The 20,233-nt window shown below is 43.8% G+C and overlaps 1 protein-coding gene across 5 annotated transcripts in view; it reads left to right on the top strand.

The window, feature by feature from the left end:
- FER1L5 (fer-1 like family member 5) overlaps positions 1-20,233 on the top strand; it is a 54,931-nt gene that overhangs the window by 10,724 nt on the left and 23,974 nt on the right. For all 5 annotated transcript variants that reach the window (XM_047744510.1, XM_047744511.1, XM_047744509.1 and 2 more), the window contains 10 exons: positions 3,188-3,218; positions 3,823-3,938; positions 4,170-4,293; positions 4,934-4,986; positions 6,252-6,320; positions 9,513-9,556; positions 9,648-9,730; positions 9,807-9,901; positions 10,859-10,987; positions 12,589-12,766. In XM_047744510.1, coding sequence (XP_047600466.1) covers positions 3,188-3,218; positions 3,823-3,938; positions 4,170-4,293; positions 4,934-4,986; positions 6,252-6,320; positions 9,513-9,556; positions 9,648-9,730; positions 9,807-9,901; positions 10,859-10,987; positions 12,589-12,766 — 922 coding nt within the window. The remainder of the gene's footprint in view (positions 1-3,187; positions 3,219-3,822; positions 3,939-4,169; positions 4,294-4,933; positions 4,987-6,251; positions 6,321-9,512; positions 9,557-9,647; positions 9,731-9,806; positions 9,902-10,858; positions 10,988-12,588; positions 12,767-20,233) is intronic.

Here is a 20,233-nt window from a genome sequence, read left to right as displayed (position 1 = left end):
TCGACACAGTCATGAAGGGCTAAAAAAGATTCTCCAGATCCAGGAAGATTGGGAAAAGGTAGGGTTGCCAGATTAAACACAGGACGCTCCAATAGATACTTTTTAAATATAAGGATGCCCCAAATATTACATGGCTTCTCACAAAATATTGCAGGAAACCTACATATACTAAAAATTAAGTCGTCATTTATCTGCAGTTCTTAAGTGGACATCTATATTTTTATTTGCCGAATCTGGCAACCCCTGAAAAAGGCTTCCACCTTGGGAAAGGCACATTTAGGACAAATCAAAGTAAGGTTTCTTTCTCACAACTTGTAATAAGCACATGGAGAGTCATGACCTGTCCCTTAAAGAAGCAGCATTGGCAGGGCACCTGGGTGGCTCAGTGGGTTAAGCATTTGCCTTCAGCTCAGGTCAGGATCTCAGAGTCTTGGGATTAAGCCCCACATGGGGCTCTCTGCTCAGCGGGAAGCCTGCTTCTCCCTCTGTACTCTCTGTCTCTCTCTCAATTAAATAAATAAAATCTTTTTTAAAAAGGGGGGGGTGCTTAGAGATTGTGAGATTCCAGAGAGGTTAGGTAGCAGGAGGTTAAAATTGTTGTGCTTTCAGAGACCACTGCACAATTTCCAGAAGTGACCAGTGGTCCGAACTGTTAAATAAGTTACAGACATGAGGGGCACCTGGGGGGGCTCAGTCTGTTAAGCATCAGACTCTTGATCTCAGCTCAGGTCGTGATCTCAGTGTTGTGAGATCAAGGCCCACATTGGGCTCTGTGCTCAGCAGGGACATTCTTGCTTGAGATTCTCTCTCTCCCTCTCCCTCTGCCCCTCTCTGGCCCCCGCCTCTGTCTCTCAAATAAATAAATAAATAAAATATTTTTAAAAATAAGTCATAGACATGACAGAAAGTAAACCTTTTTAAACAACTACTTCTTTGGAAAATTTCAAAAATACACAAAAGCAGAGAGAATAGTATCCTGAGTTCCCACATCCCAGTCACTCAACTTCACTAATTCATTGCCAGTGTTGTTTTGTCTACACCACCCGCTGGGTTATTTTGAATCCAATCTCAGATATCATATCATTTTATTTTTAAATGCTTCAGTATATATTTCTAGAATGTAAAGATTTTTATTAAGCATAACCAAATGTAATTATCACATTTTAAAACCTTTCCAATTCCTGGATAACATTAAATACTAGCCAATGTTCAAATTCCCCTAATCATCTTATGAATTCCCTCCACGGTTTGTTCAAGTTAAGATGCAGACCAGGCACATACATTGCAACCGGTTAAAATGTATTTTTAGGTATCTCTGATTCTGTGGGTCCTGCCCATTTTTTCTCCCTCATAATTTGTTAAAAAAAACTGGATAGTTTGTCCTGTAGAGTTTTCCTCCAGTCTGGATTTTGCGGACTGCATCTCCAAAGGATCATTTCACACGTCACTCTGCCTAGCTATTTGCTGTCTAGAGGCTTGTCAGATTTGGGTCCACTATTTGGCAAAATGACTTCAGTGGGAGGCACAGAATGTCTGTTGGTCTCTCTTTTTATGTTATTAACAGATCACTGCCTGGATCTGTTGCTTCATTAGGGGTGCCTGGGTTTGGTTGGGTTTGGTTTGGTACAATTGACATAGAATTAATTACACATGATTTAAGATGTATAATTTGATACATTTTAAAATGTGTGTATTCCTGGGAACCATCATCACAATCAAGATAACAAACATATCTGCCACATCTATCATCCCCAAAAGTTTCCTCATGCCCCTTTGTTATTTTCACCCTCATTTCTCATCCCTATCCTACTCCCTCCCACCCCCAGGCAGCCACTGGTCTGCTTTCTATAACTATAGCTTCATTTGCATTTCCCAGAATTTTATATAAATGGGGCAGAACAGCATGTACCCTTTTTTGTTTGGCTTCTTTCATTCGGCATAATTATTCTGAGATTCATCCATGTTCATTGCACGTGTCAATAATTCATTCCTTTGCATCGCTGAGGAGTCCATTTACAGATTTATCCCAGTTTGTTTAACCACTTGTCTGTTGATGAACATTAGCTCATTTTCAATTTTTGACTGTTACAGTAAAACTGCTATAACAGGTATGTACGAATCTTAATTTAATTTCTCTTGGATAAATATGTAGAAGTGGATTGAGTAGCTCATACATTAGGTGTGTGTTTAACTTTTAGAGAAACTTCCTAACCGTTTTTATCCCACCAATTCCAGCCTTTATCATTTTATATTCCCACCACCAGTGTGTGCTAGAGTTCCCATTGCCCCCCATTCTCATCAACACTTCATGTAGTCCATCTTTTTTACTTTAGCCATTCTAATTATATGTAGAGCTATCTCACTATGATTTTAATTTACAGTTCCCTAATGACTAGTGGTGTTGAGCATTTCCCATGTCCTTCTTCATCATCTACATATTTTCTTGGTTGAATTGTGTGTTCAGATCTTTTGTTCATTTGGGGCGCCTGGGTGGCTCAGTCCGTTAAGCATCTGATGCTTTCGACTCAGGTCATGATCTCACGGGTCATGGGATCTAGCCCCGCATTGAGCGCCTTGCTCAGCTGGGAGTCTGCTTGAAAGATTGCCTCCCTCTGCCCTTCCCCCTACTCTCTCTCTCTCTCTCAAAATTAAATAAACAAATCTTCAAATCTTTTGCTCATTTTCATTGGGTCATTTTCTTACTACTCAGTTTTGAGATTTTCTTATATATTCAGGATACAAGTACTTCAATCCTGTACCACATCCCTCAGGCCTCAGGCAGAAACCTTCTCCCAGAGGAAAAGGGAAAGCCCATAGTCTCTTTGCCAGCTCCTCCTTTGACCAGCCTCTTCCCCAGGATGGGAGACACCCTTCCCAACCCAGGGAAGAGTCAACGCTGTGTGGGCCAGGTAGTGCTGTGTGGTGATTTAGAACCCTTTTAGTCCAGACCTTCCCAAGTAATAGTTCTAAGACTTCAGGCCCTTCTCTCACACTGAGTTTCCTCCTCTGCAGAGTGGAGGTGACAAAGGACCAGAGTGTAGGCTGTTGTAAAGAGTAAAGGAGTTTGGGCAGGGCGAGTTCTCAAGCATTGGTGGCTAATACTGTCAGTACAGTACTGCTATTTGTTGATATCGCAAATCTTGGCTAGAGGCCCTAACTAATCCTTACTCTATTCTTGTCTTTTCAGACAGATATTGGGTTTATCTACTATTCTCCAGGTAGGTATCAGCTGTTGCAAGTATGTGTGCCTTCTAAGAAAAAGCAGGCCAGTTGTCCAATCATTTCAAAATCCCTGTACGTTCAGCACATGAGAGGAAAGTATTAGAGGGTATGAATTATTTTCTGTATAATAATATCTTTAAAACTCAAGGCATTCCTTTGGGTCAAATGCTCAACTTTTATTGCTGCCTTGGTTTCCATTTCTAATTTTTGAGGGCAGTATTCAGAGACTGGCATTTGAGTAGAGGTTTCTGCTATAACCATAGCATACAATCTGGCCATAACATACATAGTAGGTAAAGGTTGGAGCTTAGGGTTGGGGAAACCGCTTGCCTCTCTCAGACCAGGATAGTGACAACAACTGTAGGTTCCCAGGATGGAGAAGAGGGTTCTCTGTTTCCTAAAGGCAATGGCTGGCAGCATGGTGAGTGCACTAGATTTGCCTATGGGTAGGAGTGACTCCCAATTTCCTCTGCTACTGTATGGGACCCAGAATATATGAGACCCATTTCTACACCCCTCTCCCACAGAAACAAAGACTGGTTTCAGGGAAGAAGGATGGAGACTGGAGGTTGGTCTCCCATGGGCCCTCTGCCCCTTCAGGTCACACACTCATGAGGAAATGGTTAGGCCTCTGCCAGCCGAATGAACCCAACAGTGGTGTGAGAGGCTACCTGAAAATCACCATCTGTGTCCTCGGTGTGGGAGACCAGGTTCTGGTGAGGCTGCCCTGACACCCCAGTGACATTTCCTACTGTGGCTGCTTCCATAGGGTGCCCCTGGGCCCTCAGAGTGGCCACTGATCTTCACATGCTTTTATTTGCCTGCGTGTCACTTGAAGGTTGCCCATCCCTCCCCTGTACCAAATGGAAAGCCGGGGAAGTCAAATCTGGTGGATATGGTCATGACCATCCTATGACTCTACCCTTTCAGCAATCTGGTCTCTGCAGGTAGATCAAGAGATGCCCTATGGGGCTGATGACACCACTACTGAGATCTTCAAGTCAACGGTGGTCCCGACCAACGTAGCCTACTTACAGTTCTTCATCTACTGCGCAGAGGACCTTCATCTCAGTTAGAGTCAGGGTGGCAGGGTGGGACTGACCCTGAGGTTCCCTACACAGTGGCACCCTAGATTCTCATGGGGCTTCCCTGTTTCATTTTTTTTTTATTTAAAAAAATTTTTTTAAGATTTTATTTATTTACTTGACAGAGATCACAAGCAAGCAGAGAGGCAGGCAGAGAGAGAGAGAGGAGGAAGCAGGCCTCCCGCCGAGCAGAGAGCCCGATGAGGGGCTCGATCCCAGGACCCTGGGATCATGACCCGAGCCAAAGGCAGAGGCTTTAACCTACTGAGCCACCCAGGCGCCCCTACCTGTTCCATTTTGATGCGAACCTAAGATTCAGGGAGTGGGGGCGAGGATGAGACTGAAATCCACCAAGATTTGTTTCATCAAGACCCCATAGATACACTTTAAAATGGATCAAATGCACCTGACCTGTCTTTGATGCCTGGATGCAGACTCCAAGTTCTCTATGGCAGTGCCTACCCTCACTGCCATTATGTGCCATGACACATAGAGATAGAGTGGTCTGCCTGGGTAGGGGTGTAGTGCGGATGGTGAAGGGGTGTGAGTTGTTCTGTCAGCTCTATGTGTCCTCCCCTTAAAAAAAATGCTGCTGTCTTAGAAATCTTATAACTTCTTGTTCACAGAGAAACAGCACTTAGTAAGTCCTGTGTTGGAGGTGGAACTAATTGGGGAAAAGGTAAGTGTAGAAAGGGTCTGAGATTTTGAGAAATTGTCACCTGGATAGTGTGTGAGGAAAGATGGAGTTGGTGGGCTCGACCCCTGGATTCTGATCTCAGGTCTTCCATCAGTGGGCTGAATCCCCACTGGACCAGGAAGTCTTTGAAGATGGAGGCTATGGCTGAGTCACCCTGTGTCTGCGAGCTGGGCACAGAGCCCTGCAGGAGCAGATGCCCACTGAACGCCTAATGTGCATGAAGGGCATGAATGAGTGAATGAAACAACATGTCCGCAAACAACACTAAAATGGTCACTGTCTTCTTTGGGGCTGGGTTTCTTCATCTAGAAATTGAAGGTTCTGGGCAAAAGAGTTGTTGACATCCCATGATCCTCTGTGAATAGAGAGTAGTATTTTCCAAAGTGTGCTGATGGATTGTCTGTATGTTCAAATTTGGGGAATGCTGGGTTAAGTAGGTTTGTCTCAGAATTCATAAACCATTGTTTCCACCATATTCTACCTATTAGAAGCATCATTAAATCCAGCCCATATATAAAGGGAGGGAAATTAATGTCTACCTTTCCAAGGAAGGTTTTCCAAAAGATTTGTGGACATATTTTAAAACCACCACACTGAATGTGGTTTGCGTGCTCAGGTCTAGGTGAGATACTCTTGGGCAGTAGCTGGCACACAATTTCACAATTTTCAAAAAATGTTAATATCTCTGATTTTTCTAGTATGTATTAAAAATGTATTAACCAGTATGTTTACAAATACAAATTTGTATTTTGTAATACAAATACAAAAATGTATTAACCAGTATGTATTAACCAGTCCAACCAACCCTTGATTTCACTGACATGATTGCTTAGAATAGCGCCAGGTTTAAAAATGAAGTCAAGTGATGCTTTGGAAAGGGTATGTCATTGTGTACTATCACAGTCAGCATGGTTTTTGCTCACTTTTCTGTTGGGATCATAGAGTTTATCTAACAAAATCTATGTGTATGCATTCATATATAAAGTTAGTAACCTTATGACTATTTAATAACAAAGTCAACTGAAAGATGATCTGAAGATAAGTAATAGGGAATCTGGATCTGGGCAGATATACAAAAGACTGACGTTGTACCTGAGGAGAGGTTGTCAAAGTGTCTTTAGACCATTCCCATGATCAGCCCTGTGCCAAGACAGCGTCCATCCCTGGGCAGGGCTGGAAGGGGTGGAAGGTGAGGTCTGTGGAGGGAGGAGGGGACAGGCTGACACACTGTTCTGGGATATTCCTAGCTCAAGACAAATGTGCTGACTCAAACCGAGAACCCGATATGGAACCAGATCCTGACCTTCCAGATTCAGGTATTGCTGTTCTATCTTCTTTTTTTCTTTTCTTCTCTGAGAGAGAGAGAGAGCTGGGGGAGGGGTAGAGGGAGAAGAAAGGAGAGAGAGAGAGAATCCCACGAGGTCTCCACTCTCAGTGTGGAGCCTGGAGCCTAACGCAGAGTTCGATCTTACGACCCCGAGATCATGACCTGAGCTGAAATCAAGAGTCGGATGCTTAACCGACTGAGCCCCCCAGGCGCCCAGTCCTGTTCCACCTTGACCACTCTCCTCCTCCTGGCCCACAAATGAAAGGGAAGTTTGGGTGTGGAGGGGTGTGGAGGGAAGGTAGGGGCCAAGAAGCATGGGGTGGGGACAGTGGGGGGCTCCAGGGTGTGGGGGTGAGATCTGCCTGATAGGGAACATGAAGAAGCCCAGGACAGATTTCAGAAAATGTACTTTTTGTCCAGTATTAAGAAATGAGTGGGCCATACAACTGAACTTTCCCAAAAACCTAAATGTGTCTTTTATCTACATTATAAAACAAAACCAAAAAAAATCATTTTTAAAAAATATTTTATTTATTTGACAGAGAGAAATCACAAGTAGGCAGACAGGCAGGCAGAGAGAGAGGACGAAGCAGGCTCCCTGCGGAGCAGAGAACCCGATGCAGGTCTCAATCCCAGGACACTGGGATCGTGACCTGAGCCAAAGGCAGAGGCTTTAACCCACTGAGCCACCCAGGCGCCCACCAAAAAAATCATTTAAATCTACATTGTATTATGTATTTTCTTATCTTCTAGGCGAAGTGCCCTGGACATAATTATAGCTCTTTGTTAATGGCCTAGAGGTATTGTGGAAACATAGTATATGGGCTACATGGAGTATGGCTTTTTGTTCCTATACTAAACGGGTCCAAGTTGCTGCTCTTTGTGGGATTCTGTAGTCTGATTTCTATAGCTTTTCAGTCCTTCTCAGTCACGTATCAGTAATGTGGATGCCAGTCTTCTTAAAGCCCTGGAAGAGCCTTGATTGCCTTTTGACTACATGTCAGGCTTCTAAGAACTGCATGTAGAAAGAGTACGCAATTCCGAGAGATAGCTTGAGCACCGTCATTAAGTATTAGTGCATAAAACTTTGTGTGGCTTCTATTTGGCTACACAGAGAGTGTTTGCTTTCCTTATACCTTACATTTGTGTGACATAAAACCAGCTCATGAGTTCCCCTCTACTCTCCTGGGACCCTCCTCCTCGCTAGAAACTTCCCTGGTCTGCCTACTGATGAGGCATCATCTTTAACCCATTCTTCATAATCCCTACCTTCCTGAGTGATTTTATAGACTCTTAAAGTAGGAAGAGATTTTAAAAGGAGCCTAGTTTATCCCCCACCTTTGTTTCCTCCCACCTGTCTCCACCTGTGATGAGGTTTGTGGCCGGGATCCTCAGATGCTCTGTGGCTGCTCAGAGCCTTGCAAGTCTTCCTCGATGTTCCGCTGCCTTTAGGTTCAGAAACCAGTGGCACAGGTTGGGCCCTCCTTCATCCCTAAAGAGGCCTTCCAACATTTAAAGATGTCCAAACACCCCTTGGGCCCTCATGCATTTCCCAAGTAACACAGTCTCCTGGGCTGGAGCTGTTTGGAAGATTGTGACTACACTGTGGAAATGCAGATTTGACCCTCGCTCTGAATGGCAGGATGACCACAGAGACAGTAGCATCTGGGGCCGGCCTGTTAGCGCCCCAGCAAGGCAGGCTACAGGGGAAGTTCTGCTGAAAATGGGTGTATGCTGGCTTACAATCCAAGGGCCCCAGAACAAGGACAGTCAAGATAAGGGACCGGGAAAGGGGAAGAGAGTTCTCAACAGCGTGGATGAAAAGATGGTTCAGCAATAAATTTGAATGTGGAGGATTTGTAATATTGGAAGACAAGGATGCCCTCCAGTGCCTATCTCTCCACTTCTAGGGAGCCTTTCCTCATTTCTTCTTAACCACTTGCTCAACTAGAAAGCCCTTCCCCTTCTCCACCCCAGTCCCCAGCTCCCTGGCAAGGGGAGAACAGACAAGTAGAAAGGACAATGGGAAGTACTCTCAGCCATGCCTCAGGAAGTGCAGTGAGAAGAGACCCCAACTGAGAGGATTTAGGTACCTCTCAGGCCCCAGCAGCTCTGTTTTACACACAGATTGTTTTTTGTTTTCCTATTTGAGGGGCCCCTGTGGCAGAGTGGAAACAAGAATCTGAAGCTTGGGTTCCAGTCCTGACTGCGACCCTGACTGTGTGGCCGTGAACAAGTCCCTCTGCCTCTCTGGGCCTCATTCCCCATCTGTAAATAGGGACAATTGCAGCCCTCACTGAGTTGTGGCAGAGTTGTTAAGAGCTCTAAAGAGAGGGGCCCCTGGGTGGCTCAGTGGGTTAAAGCCTCTGCTTTCGGCTCAGGTCATGATCCCAGGGTCCTGGGATTGAGCCCCGCATCGGGCTCTCTGTTCAGCAAGGAGCCTGCTTTCCTTCCTCTCTCTCTGCCTGCCTCTCTGCCTACCTGTGATCTCTGTCAAATTAAAAAAAAAAAAAAAAGATCTCTAAAGAGAGCTTCTAAAGAGAACTTGAGGAACTCAGTTTCTCTGTGCCTCAGTTTTCCTGTCTAGAGATGGGAATAACAGCACTGGGCTTATGGGGTTGTTGGGAGGAGTCACTCAGGTGATCCATGTAGATCATTCAGCCCAGGCCTGGGGACAAAGGAAACCCTTCCCACAACAGCAACTACTATTATTTATTCTGGAAGCGATAGATGTCCTGCTGTTTAAAAGTTAACTGCTAACCGTGAAGAAGACGTTCTAAGCCACAACCTCTGTGCAAGACTGTTGATGAGCATGACTTCAGACAGTGAAGAGCTGTGTGAGGACTGCAGTCATTGAGCCCATGGTCAGGGTGGACTCAGGTCTCAGTCCTGAAGCTCATGTGATTAGGGGACCATTTCAAGAATAAGAATATAAAATGACCAGGGGACACAGTCATAGGCCTCTCCCAGGGCTTTGCAAGGGGCCCATGTGAGTGGGGAGGTCCACAGCCACAGGCCTATATGCTCCCATGGTAAATCCATCTTGGCTGTGGTGACATGGCTTACTGGTGACTGAGCCAGGCCTTGGACCCAGACCCAGCACTTTCCAGCTACACTCAGTCTCTGTGAGGACCAGAACCTCGGAGCATGCACCCGCAGTGGTTCTTGCTTTCCCTTGCAGCTGCCCTGCCTCTCCAGCTACATCAAGTTCAGAGTCCTGGACTGGTGAGCCAGGGTGGAGGTTGAAAAACATGCCAGGGAGGAGATGGTCAGAGCTAGGCGAGCAGTTCAGCCTGCGGGATGTGTTTTTCTCCAGTCCCAAGAACAGTTGCCAGGATGAGATTGGGACCGTCAGCCTGTTCCTCAACCAGATCTCATCTACTGGAGCAGAAATAGAAGGCAAGCAATCCCCCTGGCCCCTGCCTCCTGTACCTCTCCCACCCGCCCCCACCCCCCTCACTCTCTCTCCTTGCAGGAATGTACTCTGGCTTCCTACCCTGTTTTGGCCCCAGCTTCTTGACTCTCCGAGGGGGTAAAAAGGCCCCTTTCAGGATCCAGGAAGAAAACACTGTAAGCTTCTCATGACAGCTCTGGGAATAGTGGAGGTAATATCAACGGAATGAAAGCCTCTGGGGCCTCAGAGGTGCTGGGGGAGGGCCTGATCCTGGTTTCTGTCCACCACGCTAGTAGAGAACGTAAGCTATGGGTTAATGGCTATGTCTATATGGGACGAGTGTGGCACGAGAAAGAAATAGATGGAGAGCTCGGGGCGTTCCCTGAGGAAGGAGCATTGAGGTGAAACGTCGGGTAAGACTTCCAGCATGTGGAAAGGACATAGGAGACAAAAAGACAGCATAGGTAAATGTAGAAAGTATTGGACTGTTAAAGACTGATGATAGCGGCCAGGAAGCCAACTCCATTTCGCTTAAAAGACGTGAAATGGGCTGGGAAGAACTCTGAATGAGGACAAGTTGCAGGCACCGGGACCTCCATGCCATCAAGAGACTCTCTCATTCACACCATCTTTCAGCTCTGCCACTGCTACTCTTCCGCCTGGGCTGCTTTCTTTCCCACTGCAGTGAAGCTCCCAGCAGGCAGTGGCCATCAGAGCCTCCAATACGGAAGGCCAGGGGAAGATTCTAATTGGTTGCCTTAGGTCATGTGTACTCCCCTTGGACCAATCACTGTTGCCAAGGAGGAGGGGCATGCTCTGATTGGCCAGGCTGGGAGCTTATCACAGCCTCCTCCAAGCTGGAAGCATTTTCGGGGAACACGTGCTTCGGGTTAATAGGTGGGTCCAATGCATGAAGAGGAGGAATGGGCCTTGGGATATGGAAGAGGGATCAAGTCACAGAGGTTTCTGGGCGCAGTCGTGCCTGGGGGTGTATGGAATTCCGCCCCAGGACTGTGGTCAGCCGTAGGCAGGAAGTCATTGGACATCTCTGTCTTCGCGGCATAGGTGTCAGAGGACATTTATCTGCTCTTCTCTCGTTCCTTTTCTCACCATTTTCCTTCCCGTTGCCCTAGAATATTCCCGACTCTCTTAAGGATGGTCTAACTTATCGAGGCCGAGTCTTCCTGGAGTTATCCACCCACGTCACTTCCCATCAAGACCTTAAGAGGAAAGATCTCTCCTCCGAAGTGACCAGTATAGAGGTAACTACAGGAAACAGGGAACTCAGAAAGAAAGAGTCCCCTGCCCACTCCAGATCTACTGCGGGTCCTGTTTCTGACACTGCAGAGGGCCCGGCCACAAGCTGAACGAGCTGTTGGCTGCCTGAAGATGTTTGGTCAACTGCCTGAGTCTTTACTAAGCCCCTATGTGGGCTTTGTGCTGTGCCAAATCCTGGTTGGTCAGGGACCCAGTAAATAACAAGAAAGTTTTCAGTTTAAGAAATGTGCAATAAAAAAAAAAAAGAAAGAAAGAAAAGAAAAGAAAAATGTGCAATCTAGTAAGGAGAAATGATCTTCCAAGGAGTTTTTACTTCTTCCTGTAACCTGGGGAAGACCACTGATGAAGGAAGGGGCAGGAAAAACAGCCTTAAGAATAGCCACCCACTTATTTTAAAAAATGGGAATACAGTCATGGGGCAGGAGAACCAGAGAGGAGGGAGCAGGTTCCAGAGACCCTTTGGAAACAGAATGATCAGAGCCACAGATCAACAAGACATAAGAAATGAGGCTAACTCCCCTAAGCTGATGCCCCTTTTCTGCCTCAGGTGGCAAGGTGGTCAGGGTAACATTCATGCTCCCTAAAGGAGGAGAAGGTCTGGGGGGTGCGGGAGAGAGACAACAAATCCCACCTTTGACATATGCTGATGAGATACCCATGGAAACGAGTCCTTGATGCTGTGGACAGATGGTGTGTTGTCATCACACTAGGATCTGAACACAGAGTTGTGAAGGAAATGCCTGGGAGGAGTAGGTGGGTGAAAGGGTGCCACAGCCTAAGGCAGGTAGAGGAGGAGGGGGAGCTTGCAGGAGAAACTGGGGAGGAGTCTGCAAAGAGGAGCATGGCGGCAACCCCTCCAACCCAGGGAAGAGTTTCCAGGCCACACAGGTGCAAGGGAGAAGTTGCAGACTCTGCATAGAGGCAAGTGCACAGAAACTTGGCTGGAAAAGTGGAAGAAGACAAAATCAGATGGGAGCTCAACAGAGGCTCAGAGGGGAGAAGGAGGGTTATTTTTTATGACAGGGCAGACCTGAGCTAGTGAACAGACTGGGAGAGTGCAAGAGGAGGGCAGGAGATGGCCACTGAAATGAAAGCAGCTGACACGGTCGGTGGTAGATGGAGGACTTCCACCAGAGAGGCGGCATGGTGGGAGGAAGCCACTGGAGAAGGGCTCAGAGTAGATGTGCATGCATGTGCCACCCTCACGACACCCCTGCCCACGCTCATTCCATGAGGGGAGGGCATTGAGGCAAAACAGGAGAAGGATGGGGTCGCCCAAGTCAGAGCCCCAGCCTGACCCTCAGGGCCTTGGAAGGAGAAGACTCCCTCCAAGGAAAGAAAGGAACCACAGCTGGCTGGGAGGAGGGGACCAGGTGATGGAGGACCTGGGTGGAACTGCCCTTGAGCAGGAGTCTACGCAGGATTTCTAGGGGGTGTGGGTTCAAAGATGGCCCAGCTCACCTTGAAGATAAGCAAAATGGCTTAAAAAAAAAAAAGGCACCTCATCTTTGCCTCCTTGCCTGTCTCTATAGCCTTGTTCATCCCTTGGCTTATGTACTGGAATGTGGGGGTGTTATTGTTTTAGAGACACCGTCACCGCCAGAAGTATGGGCTGTGTGTCATCTTCCTTTCCTGTACCATGATGCCCAACTTTAAGGATCTGATCCAGTTCGAGGTCAGCATTGGCCACTATGGAAACAAGATGGACCTGAATTACAAGCCTTGTGTCTCAACCACACAGTACAGCCCAGTGATATATGATGGTAATAGATCCAACCCAAGAGTAGAGAGCATCCCCTGCCTCCCAGGCTCTGCACTTGGCCTTTTTAAGGGTATTAGCTTATAGAAATTCATAGGCATTGTTAACCCATATGTCTCACATAAGGAAAATGAGCTTCAGAGAGGTGAAGTCACCTGCCAAACATTGCACAGCTAGTGGGTGGTGAGCCCATGACAAGAGTTGAAAGTAGGCATTCACTCCCAAGTTGTTCTCTACATTACATTTCACACTACAACTTCCCCAACCCCAACTTCTTCCCTTCTACTCTGAACCAGCCCTGACACATTCATGCAACCATTTTCTTTTTTTTTTTTTTAAGATTTTATTTATTTATTTGACAGACAGAGATCACAAGTAGGCAGAGAGGCAGGCAGAGAGAGAGAGATGAGGAAGCAGGCTCCCTGCGGAGCAGAGAGCCCGATGCGGGGCTCGATCCCAGGACCCTGGGATCATGACCTGAGCCGAAGGCATAGGCTTTAACCCACTGAGCCACCTAGGCGCCCCCATGCAACCATTTTCTGCTACGCATCTTCCCACCTGCTATCCATCCATTAATCTACTCACCCACCAACATCCATTAATCTACTCATCCATTCAACTCCTACCCATCCACCGACCCAAACACTCAGCCAAACTCCCATCCATCCATTCACCCATTAATCCAATATATACTTATTAAACACCTATACCAGGCTCTATGGTGTAGCATTTCTCAAAGTGCAATCCCTGGGCAGGACACCGGGATCACCTGGGAACTTTTAGAAATGCAGATTCTAGGGGCGCCTGGCTGACTCAGTTGGTTAAGCACCTGACTCTTGAATTCAGCTCAGGTCATTATCTCAGGGTTGTGAGATGGAGCCCCACAATGGGTTCTGTGCTGAGATGAAGTCTGCTTAAAATTCTCTCTCTCCCTCTCCCCCTTCTCCCCCCGCCCCACTCATGTGTGCTCTCTTTCTTAAAAAAATGCAAATTCTTGGCCCCACCTCAGTCCTTACAGAATCAGGAAAGCTGGAGATGGTGCCCCACAATCTGTGTTTTAACAAGCCTATCATGTGATTTAGATGCATGCTAGAGTTTGAGAACCACTACTCTCAACTTCGTCTTCAACAGCTTTGCAATTTCCTTGCCCCTTGAGAGCCTTTCTGTGCATCCCACTTCCCTGGATTTTTAAGAACTGCTCTTGAGTGAAATAGAATTCACACATTATATAATTCAACTATGTAAAGTATGCAATTCAGTAGTTTTTCATGTATTCACAGAATTGGGCAACCATCACCATGGTCAATTCTAGAACATTTTTACCACTCCAAAAGAAACCCTGTACCCACGTGCAGTCACTCTCTACTTCTCCCCTGCATCCCCAACCTCAGGCAACCATTAATCTACTTTCTGTCTCTGTGGAGTTTCCTATTCTGGATATTTTATCATACACGTAGATTCACAATATGTGGTCCTTGGTGTCTGGCTTCTTTCACTTCGCATAACGTTCTACTTGTTTTTAAATTATGAAATATACACAAAAAACATGTTCAATGTATATATACCATTTAAAGATGAATGAAATGAGTACCCCAAAACTCAGCATTCAGCTTAAAAGATAGAAAATTGTCAGCATCTTAGAAGTTCCCTGTTGTTCTTCCCAGACCCATTTATCCAAGAAATAACCACACTCCTGACCCTCGTGGTAATCACTCCCTTGTTTTACTTTTCAGTTTTTACCATCTATGTATGCAACCCTAAACAGCATACTCTTTTTTACATTTTAAACAAATGGAACTTTTCAGTCTGTATTCATCTGTTTTCCATCTTTTGCTCAATATTAGGGGTATTTTTTATGTTGGTATGTGTAGTCGAAGTTCATTTTCACTTCTGTATATATTCTCCTGTATGATTATAGCACCAATTATGTGGTATATGCAGACACTTGAGACTTGACTTTTTTTCCTACTATAATAATTGTGTTATAAACATTCTTGTACATGTCTCCTGGTCTCAAGCGCAAGACTTCCTCTAAATTATATACCCTGGAATGAAAGAGGAATTCAAACCAAAAGAAATTATACCAAATTACACTCTCATCAGCTCAATATGAGAATTTCTTTTGCTTTTCGTTCTCACCCGTACTTTGTGTTGTCCACCAGCCTTTTCATTTTTGCCGATGGTGGGTGTAAGATGGTAGCTTATAAGATCTTGATTTGCATTTTCCTGATTACATATGGAGGTTGGGCATCTTTTCATATATTTACAAAAGTTTGTTTTTTCTATCTGTAAAAAGCCTATCGATGTATTTTATCCATCATTCTTTTTGGCTGTCTTGTGCTTACTGGCTTGTATGTTACTTTTTCTGGGAACAATCGTTTGTCAGATGGGCGTATTATACATACCTTCCCTAAGTTTGGGGCTTTTCATCTTCATCTTAATAACAACTTTTTATTTTTTTATTGAGGTCTTGTTTGCAAATAATAAAACGCACATATTTTAAGTATACAGTCTAATGAATTTTGGCAAATACACCCATGTAGCCACCATGGGAAGAAAGTTTCATAATCCCAAAAAGCTGCCATATGTCCCCTTTTAGTCAATCTCCCCAGGCCCTGGGGTCAGTCGTTGTGTTGTCTATCACTATAGATTTGTTTTGCTTTTCCTACAACTTCATGTAAATGAAATCAGACATATGGTTTTTTCTTTTTCTAAACTTCTTTGGCTCAGCATCGCGTTTTAGGAACTCACCCATGTTGTTTCATGGATAAGTGTTTTGTTCCTCTTGATTTCTGATAGTACTTCAATATGTGGATATGACAGTTTATTTACCTATCCCCCTGTTCATGGAAACTTAGATTGATTCTACAAAAAGCCTGAGGGAACTTTTGTATTTTGTTCTAATCAAGTTTTTTTTAATTTATTTTGTTTTTAGTATCGCATTCTGTCTCCTCTACTGGTTCTATATCTGTGGATTAATTGTAGTGGTTGCTCAAGGGATTGCAATATTGATCTTTAACCTATCATAGTCTACCTTGAGCTAATATTATAATTATTTCATATATGATAATATATTACATATATTCACATATAATTGTTATATATAATATAAAGTGCAATTATAATAGTATAATTGCATTTCTCCTTTGTTATACATTCTAGAGTTGGCTTATCAATATTTTGCTTAGCATTTTTGCATGTATATGAATTAGATGAATCTGTAATATTTTCTTATAATTTCCTCATTTGTTTTTAATATCAAAGTTATGCTAGCCTCATAGTTGAGGAGCATTTCCTCTTTTTTTACTCACTATGAGCATTTGAGTAAGACTGTAATCATCTGTTCCTTGACAGTTTGATAGGCCTCACCTCTAAATATAAGCCTGGTGGGTTTTTTAATGCAGCAATTTAAATATGGATTTATTTTAATTAGTCAGCTTTTCTATTTATTTTTAAGTCAATTTTGGTAGGTTTAACTTATCTAGGAATTTATAAATTTCATTGAAGTTTTTACATGTTTCAACATAAAATTATCCATAGTATCTTTAAATTTTCTTATTGTGGCAAAATAGATGTAACATAAAACAACATTTTAGCTATTTTTTTAAGATTTTATTTATTTATTTGACAGAGAGAGAGATCACAAGCAGGCAGAGAGGCAGGCAGAGAGAGAGGGAGAAGCAGGCTTCCTGCTGAGCAGAGAGCCCGATGCGGGACTCGATCCCAGAACCCTGCGATCATGACCCAAGCCGAAGGCAGAGGCTTAACCCACTGAACCATCCAGGCACCCCACATTTTAGCTATTTTAAAATGTACAGTTCAGGGGCGTCTGGGTGGCTCAGTGGGTTAAGCCTCTGCCTTTGGCTCAGGTCGTGATCCCAGGGTCCTCGGATTAAGCCCTGCATCGGGCTCTCTGCTTGGCAGGGAGCCTGCTTCCCCCTCTCTCTGCCTGCCTCTCTGCCTACTTGTGATCTCTCTCTTTCTCTCTGTCAAATAAATAAATAAAATCCTTAAAAATAAATAAATTAAAATAAAATAAAATAGGGGCGCCTGGGTGGCTCAGTGGGTTAAGCCGCTGCCTTCGGCTCAGGTCATGATCTCGGGGTCCTGGGATCGAGTCCCGCGTCGGGCTCTCTGCTCGGCAGGGAGCCTGCTTCCCTCTCTCTCTCTCTCTGCCTGCCTCTCTGTCTACTTGTGATCTCTCTCTGTCAAATAACAAATAAAATCTTAAAAAAATAATAAAATAAAATAAAATGTACAGTTCAGTGGAATTAAGTACATTCACAATGTTGTGTAACTATTACCTCTCTTTCTAGAGTGATTTCATCATCCCAAACAGAAACTGTATCCATTAGACAATAAATTCCCTTGTCCCCTGGAAATCCTCTATTCTACTTTTTGTCTCTCTGAATTTGCCTATATGTGGAATCATGTAATATGTGCCCTTTGTGTCTGGCTAATTTTACTTAGCCTAATGTTTTCAAGATTCATCTACCTTACAGCATGTGTCAGAACTGCATTACTTTTTATGTCTGAGTAATATCCCTACTGTACGTATCATATTTTGTATATCCATTCATCTGTTGATGGACACTTGGGTTGTTTCCACCTTTTGGCTATTGTGAATAATGTTGCTTATGAACATCGGTGTACACATCCCTGTTTGAGTTCCTGTTTTTAGTTATTTGGGGTATATGCCTAGGAGGGAATCATTATGTCACATAAGAATTCTGTTTAACTTTTTGAGGAACCATCAAACTATTTTGCACCACAGTTTCTTTTTTTTTAAGATTTTATTTATTTTTAGAGAGAGAAAGAGAACATGAGGAGCAGGGGAAAAGGCAGAGGGAGAGGGAGAAGCAGACTCCCTGATGAGCAGAGAGCCAGCAGGGCTCAATCCCAGGACCCTGGGATCATGACCTGAGCCGAAGGCAGAGGCTTTAACCCACGGAGCCACCCAGGTCCCCCTGCAGTCCCCTTCTTGGTGGCTCCAGCACCTTGTGTAGCTACCTCGATGGCACAGCTCTGGTGGTACGCCTGTCTGTGGTCACACCACTGCATGCCTTTTGTTACCCAGCCTTAGGAGCGGTAGTTTCTTCCTCCTGTTACTAATCTCTGGAGAAGCTCACTTCCCCACCCCACCATTTTTTTTTTTTTTTTTAAGTAGGCTTAGCATGGAACCCAGAGCAGGGCTTGAACTCAACAACCCTGAAATCAAGACCTGAGCTGAGATCAAGAGTCAGAGGCTTAACAGACTGAGCCACCCAGGTGCCCCTCAATTTCCCCTTTTTGATCTCTTGGCCTTTTCAACACATTTTCTCTATTAAATCTCCTCCATGTCAAATACCTGCCATGGTCTTTTTCTTTCTCTGGCTGTATCCTGACTGATAATCCTCCAAAGGTTTGTACCACTTAACACTCCCACCAGCTACGTCTGAGAGCCTCACCAAAATCAGGTATAAACTTCTGGATTTTTATCAGTCTGGTAAGTGAAGAATGGGATTTCAGTGTAGTTTTCGTTTGTATTTCTCTCATTATAAATAAGGTTGGGTATCTTTTTTTTTTTTAAGAGTTTGTTTATTTATTTGACAGAGATAAATCACAAATAGAGAGGCAGGCAGAGAGAGAGAGAGAGAGAGAGAGAGAGGGAAGCAGGCTCCCTGCTGAGCAGAGAGCCCGACGCAGGACTCGATCCCAGGACCCCGAGATCATGTCCTGAGCCGAAGGCTGCGGCTTAACCCACTGAGCCACCCAGGCGCCCCATGGGTTGGGTATCTTTTCGTATGTTTCAAAGTCGTTTGTATTTCCCTTTTTAAATTGCCTGTGTATGTAATTTTCTCTTTTATTCTATTGAGATATTAGATGTTTTCTTACTGATTTCTAGGACCCTTCATATATGAGGGAGATTAGGCCCTTATGATATGAGCTGTAAGTATATTTCCCTTATTTGTCTCCTATCTTTGTCTGTGGTGTTTGGGATTTTTTTTTTCCCATGAAGACTTCTTTTTTTTTTAACATACTCAAACTATTATGGCTTCTGGCTTTTGAGTCATAATGACAAAGGTCCTTTCTATTCCAAATATCTTAAGGAATTCTCTCATGTCCTGCTCTAGAAGTTTGTGGCTTCTTAAAGTTTCATAACCAATACCTTCTGTCTTTCTGATATTTTTTCCCTATAAATTTCTTCACCTTTCTGTCCAGCTGCTCAAATATCCTGTATCTTGCAAGTCTACTAACTTCACCAGATTATTTTGAAGTGTTGATGATTTGGGGTCAGTTGTCCCTGGCATGAGGTATACTCTTTCATGAGTAGTTCCAATCTTCTTTTATTTTGTTAATAATTTATTTAGTGGTATAATTTTTTTAACAGTTTTTAAATTGGGTTGTTTTTCTTCCTATGGGGCAGTAAGAGTTCTTTATATATGCTGGATCCAAGTCTTTTATCAGATACATGATTTGCAAATAGTTTGGCTGGTCTTTTCTTTTGTTTTTAGCACAATTTCTGTTTATTGTATTTGTCATTTTCAAAAGCCATTTTTTTTTATTTTGTTCACTTAGCCAACATATAGTACATCATTAGTTTTTTGAGGTAGTATTCAGTGATTCATTAGTTGCGTGTAACACCCACCACTCATTGTAACATGCCATTTTATATATAATAAATGTCATTTTCTTGATATAAAACATAAGTAACTATCAAATGATACAAATTTTTTTCTGATAAGCTTTTATTTATTTATTTTTTATTAACATATAATGTATTATTAGCCCCAGGGGTACAGGTCTGTGAATCGTCAGGCTTATACACTTCACAGCACTCAACATAGTACATACCCTCGCCAGTGTCCATAACCCAACCACCCTCTCCCTACTCCCCTCCCGCCCCCCCAACCCTCAGTTTGTTTTGTGAGATTAAGAGTCTCATATGGTTTGTCTCCCTCCTGATCCCATCTTATTTCATTTTTTCCTTCCCTACCCGCCAAATCCCCCCGCTTTGCCTCTCAACTTCCTCTTATCAGGGAGATCATATGATAATTGTCTGTTTCTGATTGACTTATTTTGTTCAGTGTAATATCCTCTAGTTCCATCCACATCTTTGCAAGTGGCCGTCTTTTCATTATTTTAACAGTGTTTTTGAAGTGAGAACATTTTCAATTTGGGTGAAGTCCAACTTTATTTTCTTTTAAGGTGTCATATCTAAGATCCCTTTGCCTAACCCAAGGTCATGAAGACTTTTCTCCTATCTTCTATAAGTTTTACAGTTTTACTTCTTATATTTAGCTATATGATCCATTTTGAATTAATTTGTATATGAATAATCCAAATTTTCAAGCACCATTTGTTTAAAAGACTATCTCTTTCCCCATGTGAGTTTTCTTAGATTATATATATATATATATATATTTTTTTTTAAAGATTTTATTTATTTATTTGACAGACGGAGATCACAAGCAGGCAGAGAAGCAGGCAG

This window comes from Lutra lutra, chromosome 9 (assembly GCF_902655055.1).
Source record: "Lutra lutra chromosome 9, mLutLut1.2, whole genome shotgun sequence".
NCBI lineage: Eukaryota > Metazoa > Chordata > Mammalia > Carnivora > Mustelidae > Lutra > Lutra lutra.
The sequence above is the reverse complement of the archived record's forward strand: the minus strand, read 5'-3'. Positions and strand labels throughout refer to the sequence as shown.